The 10,038-nt window shown below is 41.5% G+C and overlaps 1 protein-coding gene across 1 annotated transcript; it reads left to right on the top strand.

The window, feature by feature from the left end:
- The first annotated feature begins 6,902 nt into the window (after nucleotides 1-6,902).
- On the top strand, nucleotides 6,903-8,810 carry rgs16 (regulator of G protein signaling 16). Its single transcript, XM_023428779.2, has 5 exons — nucleotides 6,903-7,035; nucleotides 7,273-7,356; nucleotides 7,473-7,534; nucleotides 7,714-7,880; nucleotides 8,002-8,810. The coding sequence occupies exons 1-5, from the start codon at nucleotides 6,992-6,994 to the stop codon at nucleotides 8,215-8,217; spliced, it is 573 nt and encodes a 190-aa protein (XP_023284547.1). The 5' UTR covers nucleotides 6,903-6,991; the 3' UTR covers nucleotides 8,218-8,810.
- The last annotated feature ends 1,228 nt before the right edge of the window (nucleotides 8,811-10,038 follow it).

The raw sequence follows: 10,038 nt of genomic DNA, 5'->3' as shown, positions 1-10,038 counted from the left end.
ACTTTGAGTGTCTGCCTGGGTCTGTGTTTCCTGGGCCTGAGGCCGGAGCTGGACATGTAGGCATCAAGTCTGAGGAGGTTCAAGAGAGGACAAACGGGGGCGACCCGATAGCCAAGGTAGTTCGGGCACATACCACGAGGGCATTAAAGAGAGAGTGAGAGAGAGCTGACAAATAGATAACAGTAATTAGTCTTTTACAGCCATATTCAATTTAGCTCAGTGCAAAAACAAAAACGAACAATTTCCCATCTGATACAGGTATGGTGCTAATGGGGATACTTTTTAATTCTGGTTTCAACACTGCTCTGTTTTTTAATACCTGTTTTAGTACCCTTTAATACTGATGAGAGGAATTTCCTCAGTTCCTTGCCCTACTTTCTATGCTAATGGGAAGTTCTCAGCCTCAGAAGGAAAAGGCTAATAACAGATTACCATCAGGGTGTAATTTACTATCAAATAACATACTATTATTGCCTGTTGGTGGTCTTTTTTTGTCCCAGGCTGCTCCGTTTTCTAAAGGCAGGGGTGAAAGTGAGGTATCAAAGACCTCATCTGATTTATTTGTCATTTTCTCTTTGGCAACAATACTTCAAGGAGGGTGGCATAACAGCATCCCCCGAAGAGAGGATGATCTGAATCCCGCTCTGTCATCTCCGCGGCAGAACCCAGGAGGAGGTGAACTGAAAGGAGCACGCTGAGTTGAAGATGAGCTTCCTCTCCATCACAGCTGAGCCCAAATGAAACTGAAAGGTCTTCACCACGGCTCAAGATGGACAGCCTGAGATGAAAAAACGACTTCCAATTTCAGGTAGTGTGAGGTAAAGGGGCTTATAGTCCAAATGCAAATAATATGAATAAGACTGTGATTTGAGGTAAAGTAAGGCCTCTGAGACGTAGGTGTCCTAAACTGGCCTTGGCCTCTATTCTGTCCCAGAGGTGATAAAGCAAAGCTGCGACCTTTCATTTGAAACTCCCTCGTACAGGTAAATGTCATCTCTGGTTTATCTGGTTTCCCCGACGTTGTGCTTCCTTGCCACTATTCAATTTTCTAACTTGATAAAAGACATTTCATCAGGGCAAATACAATACGATGGTACATGCAGCGTTAATACCACAAATTAAGTTTCACAATAAAAGCATCTAGTTGAAACTCTTCGTAGTCATCATTCGTAGAAAACCCCAGGTAGTCTCGGTGATGAAGATGAGTTTGAAAACTAATTTTTCTCTCTGATTTATATGTGTATCTTCTGATTTTAGGCCACAGTTTCCCTGAATTTGAGTCATCTATGGTTTTTGACACATTTCTATGACAGACGGCCACATCTTAGAAGCAATTTTTGGATGAGGTCTGGGGGGGATGCCTAAGAGCCCCATTAGATCACAACCAGGTTAAAAATATGAACACGAGACGCCGCTGTTCTCATGCACCAACTGAGCAGCTCAGTTTTATTAATAACATATATATAATGCCAGTACTCCCCTGTTTTTGAACCTTTGGGGACCATGGCCATACAGTAGCCAAAGCCAGCAGTTCTATGGAAAACCCGGGACACAATGAAGCCTGGTATCACCAAATGGTGAGATAAACAACACGTCTATTTCAAGTGTTATGACTACAGCTTTTTCACTGTCCGCATGACTAACCCCTAACCCTGACAAAAACTGAGTTAAATGACATTATGACATTAAATGACATGCAACAAGCTGAAAATGCATAGACAGATAGAAATTGCTCCCAAACTAGGTCTCTGTCTAAGACTGAAATCTGGGCAGAGATACTTAAGGACATTCCAAGAAAAGCCTCAGTACATATCTCAATACAGAGAGCATCACAGTTCATCAGACTGTGCGTCTCTTTGCATGACCTTTCATCCTTTAGGTAACCACTCCATACACTCAATATATGGTAGAGCACATCGGTGCAAAAGAATGCATGACCATCTAAGGGCAACAAATAGTGACACTAGACGATAGCTGACCAATCAATGGGATCCTCTGTTGCTTACACCTCAGATAAGGATTAAAATTCAGCAGTATTTCTAAGAAATAAGATGTAAGAGCACTTTCTCACAGTTTTATCTCACCTATCAGAGCTGTGCTTTTATTCTAACACTGGTTATAGTGCTAGCAGTGCAAATATCTTTCTTTTTGTGTGTGTGTGTGTGTGTGTGTGTGTGTGTGTGTGTGTGTGTGTGTGCGTGTGTGTGTTGCATCAGGCAGCTTCAAGGACAGTGAATCCCCAGTTTCCGGAAAAACCCTTTGCTCAACAGCATTATACAAAATGTTTCTTTTTTTCTTTCACCTTCAATCTGTTATTTTTGTCCTTTGTCAACGAGACTGATAGAAACCCAGATGTGGGCTGACATCACAGTATGAGCGTAAAGTAAGAGTTGGCGAGTGGGTGGCCAGGTTCCCCCAGGCTTCTCAGGCAAACCTTTTGTTCTTTCCTGGCAACAAATGGTAATTAAATCCTCCCCAGCACAATGAATCTAGACAGGTTAGGTAATCCATGTGCAGTTGTCTTTCTTCCCAGCCGGAGCCATCCACCCTGCATTAGCTGACTCAACCTAATCAGTGCTGCCTTGGTACACTGTGAGCTCTCTTGCTAAATGCTTGCGTATCCCAGGCAGTGGCCTTTGCACTGCTGCCTTTTTAGCCCAGGGATATTATTAGTTTGGACTAAAGGTGTGATATGTAACTTTTATGCATTAAAATCTCTAAAACGACTAGACCTATGTTATATATTTTGTTGAGTTGTGTACTTCAGTGGTGTCATATCCCCTTTTCCTCTTTGTCTGCCAGAAGCATCAAAATAGACTTTATCCGGTCTCAAGCCACTTTTTTAAGATACACTTTTTAGGTCTTGGTCGTTTTTTAACTGTATATTTGAACTGGATTAAGGATTTTAGCCGTCAAACTTATTAGCGAGACAAGCTAATGTTAGCAGCAATTTGGCTCCCAGCCCCTCTGAGACTTCCTTTGTCTGCCAAACAGCATCAGAGAAACACTGATTTTTAATGTGAAACTGCTTTAGTCAGTGGTTTTATTGGATTTAATCACCTGCTCCATTTGTTTGCTATTGAAGAAGACCTCTGAGGATAATTCGGCTCCTGATAAAAACCCCCTGAACAAGTGACGATGAAGGAATCCTAACTGCGAGAAGCTGACTAACTGACAATGACGGCAATTGTGGTGAAGACATAAACTCCTGTGATTCCACGCTACTTTGTGACGTCATCCAGTTTCGTCTTTTCTTATTGTTTTGGTTGAGAGAGCCCTAGTGGCAGAAAATTCACTTCATGGCTAATTTGTTATTTTGTCAATGCCTTCCAAAACACCCCATGTGACTGTCATTAGTATCGGTGTTTTCTCATCTTCCAACTCTATAGTTACGGTCAGTATAAGCTTTGGCAACTAAACATCTTGATTGAAGGTGAGGAAAAAGTCATTATAATTAATAAAGACAAAAAAAATATTGACTGTTGGTAGTAGGTGTCTATTTCCAATCACCTAACCACATCTCTATAACTTTTGCATCTGAGACACAATCATCACTCACACAACAGCAAAAGGTCGCTTGTCAGGAAAACATGCAGGTTGTTTTTAAAAATTTAACCAAATGACTGAAACCATCATTTTTCTGGAAATCTAATTTAACTCCACTTTTTCTTCAAAAGATCAGTCTGACGATATTCTATATTTTTCTTATTGTCAGAAACTAAATCGAATCGATCCTGCTAACAAGTATTTCCTGTGTATCCAAAGCCTGTTATGATTTATCCCTCTGTGCTGTGGAGCTCCAATGCTATAAAACTATAAAAACACATCAGTGGGCCGCACTATTACGCTGGGTGACATGTTCCCTTTTTTTCGATGAACATGGGCTCTGTGGTTTGCGTCGCTCAATCCCACATACACCATTTTGCCCCTGTAAATATCCATTAGTGCACCATATCTGCTACTGAAAACAGTCCCCAACACGAACAGTATTTACTCCTGCTTAAAGCTACAGCGTCAAGTTGTTTTAGCAACTAATTTAATGTCTTTACATATACTGTATCTACTGATAGACGTCTTCAGTAGTGACCATTAAACTTGAGGCTGAGAGTCATCGGCAGGCTGAGAAAGCAGGGAAGTATTGACAGATGGACTAACACACTGCTGGTTTTGGTCTTTTCATGGGATTTTTTGGACAGTAACAAAATATAAAATGTTGCTAATCTTATCCTTTTTGGTTAACTCGTGGAATAATGTATTTGACTTTGGCCACTTGGGGGCAACAGAAACAACACACCATTGACATATGGTTGACTTTGATGTTGATGTAGCGACAGAGTAACAGTTTCTGAGGTTGCTTCTAAGCATTTAGACAAATGACCAAACCAACATCAACAACGAATCGATCTTACCAACAAGTATTTCCTGTGTACTCAAAGCCTGTTATAATGTATCCCTCTATCCCCTGCCATAGAGCTCCATTGCTATAAAACTCTACCACATCAGTGGGCCGCACTATTGCATTGGGTGACACGTTCCTTTTCTACAATGAACATGGGCGCTGTAGTTTCAGTGCTCAATCCCACATACACCATCTTGCCACTGTAAATATCCATTAGTGCACAGCAGTTATGGAGCCATGTTATTATTCAATCGGAGTCATGTGCATGTTAGCTAGCGGTTAACCAGCTAGTTACCAACTTTGTCTGTCTGCCGCTCGGTGCATAGCAGGTAGTTACAGTAGGAGATCAGAATATTAAACTTGTGGGTTTCCCATTGTCACATTGTTTTCAGTCACTTGATACGTTGTTATAGTGAAAATGATGATAGCCTCTTCAAGCATTTTCTTACCAGTTCCCTCTGTCAAGAATAATTTAAAATAGTGAATTAGCCAGTTTGATCATGAGGAAAGGAATGCTGACATGAATGTCACTGCTTGCCCGTATAATGTGTTGTAATGAGCTGTAGTGCACTGAGCTTTGGGTTATTGAAGAATATCAGTCTTAGCCGCTCTAAATGTGATACTGTAAATGTAGTTGAAGAATAGAGGTCACTGATGATTGCTTCTGTGCTGATTTAAGATGAACAGGTCAAGAATCCATTAGAATTAAATGCCGTGTCCTAATTCTTTTTACTTTACTAATCTTAAACTAATATTGAATAAAAATTGCACTTGAATCCTCTATAATGGGTCAATCAGAGTAAGTAATTATTTCTGGTTAGATACCAAAACATTTTCTCAGCATTTCAGTCTCTCTCGCTCTCTCTCTCTCTGAATATCCATCTGTGCGTCATCAGTCATGTTTGAAGTGGCTTCTTTGGTGAATCTAACCGCTTCTAAGATTTGTTATTCAAGTCACATTCTATCTTACATTTCTTAAAAACCCCAAATAACATTTGACGACAAACCTTTTTATTATTATTAGAGGGGAGTAAATTTGCCATTAACAGAGCTGATTTTTATCCGTCACACAGCCCCCCCTCCCCATTTGGTCTCACTTCTTCGAAACCCCCATGGCTATAGACTTATGAAATGGGTGCAATACAATGTCTCCACTGTCATTTGGGTGGAGTGCTGGAGGTGCTTTAATGCTCTAATTCCTGTATTGGTTCCGGTGGCTCAGTGTCTTGTTGAGCATCATACTCACAAAAACAGATATTATTATGAATGATTCCTGTTTTTATCTCAGCTTTAATCAGCTAAACTTCTCTATTTTGGATATTCTGAGAGCTGTGAAGCGGTGCAAGTCATGCGTTAGCGTCGTTACCATTCTTCAGTCACGTGTTTCCTTTGATTATCTAATGTCCATTTAATCTGTATTATATGACAAACAAATCCTAGATAAGCAACCTGCAGCTCAGCCATATGGGAAACGGTCCCGCTTCAGCTTTATTGTGTCGAGCAGCTGGCTGTACATCCAGCCTGCTTACAGTAATATAATTAAACAAAGTGAAGACCGCATTTCCTTCCCATCATTCCCTGGAGTGGGCACCTTTTATCACAACCATAAAGAGGCTGAGGGTGATCGTGTTTGCCACCAGAGAGGTGCTTCTTCAGCCTGCCTATTTCTTCAATTATGTCTTTGTCCCTGGTCCATGGTCCTGCTTTTCACAAAGGAACAGAGGCTAAGAAGCAATTTGACGACACATGATGTTATTAGCAAGATCATTACATTATATCAGACACACACTGACTGATTCAAATCTTTATTTATACAGGAAAACTTACAAAGGGCCTGCTCTGTTTAGCAACACGTGGTGACATGATAGAACAAAATCTAAGGTAATAAAAGACTAAATATGACAATTGACAATATGACAAAAATAAATATCACAAAAGAGTCACATTCAACTGGTGTTGATGTTTTGATGAAGGAAAGCTGTGAACCGAGTGCAAATGATCTAAAAGCAGACGTCCCTGAGCCCCAATCCACAATACTAAATATATACACAGATAGACAGTGGGTGGAGGTTCATTTTCAGCTTGCATGTGTGTAAGTGAGTTGTTTTTGAAAGAGAAGGATCAAAACAAGACACTGAACGATTCACTGTGTTTTCAGGGGCATGCAAAAAAAAAAACATGGCAGAGAATGTCAGCGGCTTTTATCATTTGACAGTAATTTCCCAGCCTCGTCCTTGCACACACACTCACACGCGCGCACACACACACACACACACACACACGCACACACACAGCCCCCCTTTTTTTCTGACTTCATCCTCTCTCTCTCTCTCCCTCACTTTCTCCTTGTCCCTTTCTCTCTCTCTCTCTCTCTCTCTCTCTCTCCCTCACTCTCCACCCCTCTGTGATTGGCTGAGCAGGCTGATGACACATCAGAGGCAGGGGAGGTAGGGCTATAAAACCTCTGCTCTGGCTCTGCTTAAACTCACAGACAATCTCGCTCACAGCCGAGCTCCACTAAACGGATATTAACTGCCACCCGACCGAGACCACCACCACCACCATCCCCACCAGCTCCAACCTGCTGCTGCTATGTGTAAAGGACTAGCATCACTTCCTACCTGCTGCTTGGAGAGGTACATGAAGCTTCATGCAAACAACACTCACATGTCGGATGGATTTACAGGATGTGAAAGCACAGCTGCTTTTAATTTTGTGACTCTGTACATGTGTGTGTGTGTGTGTGAGCGTTTGAAAAGCTAGAGGAGGATTTCAGCTTTAGATTAGTAAATTGAAACTTTGCCTTCAGCCTGAACTTAATCTGTGCTTCAGTGTTTAATCTTTTATCTAACCTGTTCTTCTTTTTCTGACAGGGCCAAGGAGCTGAAAGCAAGGCTGGGAAGCATTTTGCAAAAACCCAACTGGAATCTATCCTGCTGCAAAATAGGGAAAAATAAGTAAGCATCAACACACACTGTGCTTTACTTAGCAACCAACATATTCTACATTTATTGTCACTGTGTGCGTGATTGAAAGTCTATGTTGAATCTAATCACACTTCATCTTTTCTCAGGCCAACACTGGAGGAATGCCTTAAGTGGAAGGAGTCCTTTGAAAAACTCCTGTCCAGCAAATGTAAGTAAACATTTAGATTTCTTGCATTTCTTTTTTTGACACACATAAAAGAAAAAAAAAAATTTAAAAATGTGCCTGCAAATGCCAGTAAACGTGCATTATACACACACTCGAGGACACGTGCAGCCCTGCAGGACTGTAATGGACCATAACTAATCAAATTTGCCCTCTCTCCTCAGATGGACTGTGTGCCTTCACAGCCTTCCTGGTATCTGAGTTCAGCGAGGAGAACGTCGCGTTCTACTTTGCCTGCGAGGATTACAGGACTACAAAGTGTCCTGAAAAACTACCCGCTAAAGCCCAGAAGATCTACAACGAATTCATCGGCAGTGAAGCTCCAAGAGAGGTAAGATATATCAAAAAAAAAAAAAAAAAAGATATAAGTCTGAATCCTTAACATTCCTCCTCAAAATAGACAAAAATAAACTAAAGACTAATATGTTCTGTCGCTTTGTTCCTCTTTCTAGATTAACATCGACCACGAAACCCGTGACATCACCAAAGCCAACATGCTGGCCCCCTCAACATCTTGCTTCGATATGGCCCAGCACAAAATCTACATGCTCATGGCCAAAGACTGCTACCCCCGCTTCCTCCGCTCTCCAGCCTACAGGGATCTAGTGTGCCAAGCCAAACCAGGCGCCAAGGCCACCAAGCAGCCCCAGCAGGAGAAGAAGGCGTGAGGTCGAATCTCTCCATGAGCCGATGAAGGATTGTTTCGCGGTCGCCTTAAAAGGTAGAGAAGGCAAGAGAGAGAGATGTTGTGGCGTTGCGGCTGCTGCATCGCGGAGCCGGGACGCTGATGATGCTGATGCAGAGCAGACGCAGAGGTCGTCATGAGATGAGAGCGTGCGGGTTGGGTTCTGCAGACGCCGTCTCTCTCAAGATGAGGAAGGATGGAAGCTGGAGCAAAAGCTGGAGGTCGATGCCTTAAAGTGGACTGTTGTGTGAATACAGTTCGGACAAAGTCAAGAGAGAAAGTAAAAGATTGAGTGACAATCAAGCAGGAGAACTGGGAGAGGCACTTTTCTTTGCCATTAGGCAAATGTTGTTGTGGTTGTGATGTACAATGTCCTTCTGTCAAACTTGTACACTGTTTGTGAACAGGCATGTACTTCACGAATTTGTATTTATTTGTATTTATTTGTCTGTAATATTTTTGTTGAATTTTTACCAAACAAAACTGAAAACAATGTGCAATTTAATTTATAATATTATCATATTTATATCACTGTTGTCTTTTTTTACGTACCAGCAAATAAACTAAATTATTTGAGAAATAAGGTGTGAAAAAGTGTCGTCTTCATTGAATAAAATCGTGGTTTAAAATTGATTTCAATTTCAGGGATATAAGATGAGTTTCTGAGGAGAGCCATATTCTTATGTGAAACACAGGACCACTAAACATTTCACAGTCTAGACCGTGGGTATCTTTACCCTAGTAACCCTAGCAACATCAAATGTCAACAGATTCAGGTGAAGCTTGCCCAGACCGTGCATGTTTAAATACTCACATTACCTCATATAAAAAATGACAATGACATATTTGCTCTCCGTTATGAGAGGCATTCTGCAGCCGGTGTTGTGTTCATCTGTTATTCACCAAGGAAACTGTGTCATAAAGGACTCGGGACTATCACAGCATCCGCCCGCTCAGAGCTTTTGTCCCATATCGTGTGAATGAGAAAGAGCTTTCTAGCAAACAGGAAGCGCGGAGAGAGGTTGTGACAGCATTAACGTAATAGGAAGAGCAATAAAACTTCATTATTGCCTCAGTGACTGTTTGCGCTGGCCATCAACTTCAGGTAATAAATGACAGCGAAGCTGCTACCATAGCTGGAGTGCGTCCACTGCTGCTGTCTGCAGAGCGAGCGTGTGGACATAACGCATAACACAGGGATGATACAGACCCCGTCCAAAGCCTGTAGTTACGTAATAACGCCATCGATTACAGTGATAATGCTGGTTATCTGATTTGCCCTCATTAAAATGCTAAATATTGTAGTTAAAGATTTGGTAAAGTGCATTTCTGCAGCAGGTTGAGAACAAACTGTGGCTGAACGTCTGCTTTGTGTATTCAGATGTCATCAGTGAAGAGCGGAGCCAGTGTCAACAGCTGTTCCACAGGCCTGGTGCATATGAACGTCTCATAATGCTGGCTCACTCTCCATAGTAACCCCACGGACATTTTTATCTAGATTACAGACAGTCATGACGATGACCAGTTGAAGTTTTACTATATAGAGAATAGTGTTGCAGGGGACATGCGACAGGCGTTCATTCAGTTTTTAAGACTGGGAAAATATTTAAACCCAATCATCTCAACCACTTGTTTGGAAGAGAAGAAGAAACACACTTGGAATGTTAGTTAAGATCACGTATTTCATTTTTCAACTTTATGTGTGAATGTGTGTGTGCGCCTATATCACATATGAGTATCTTGAATCAAAGGCATTAAACTGCTGTTGTGCTGCATTTCACAGTGTGTGTGTCTGTGTGTGTGT

This window comes from Seriola lalandi, unplaced genomic scaffold (assembly GCF_002814215.2).
Source record: "Seriola lalandi dorsalis isolate HSWRI2012SDOR001 ecotype SW California unplaced genomic scaffold, Sedor1 jcf7180002054885, whole genome shotgun sequence".
NCBI classification, from domain to species: Eukaryota; Metazoa; Chordata; class Actinopteri; order Carangiformes; family Carangidae; genus Seriola; species Seriola lalandi.
The sequence above is the reverse complement of the archived record's forward strand: the minus strand, read 5'-3'. Positions and strand labels throughout refer to the sequence as shown.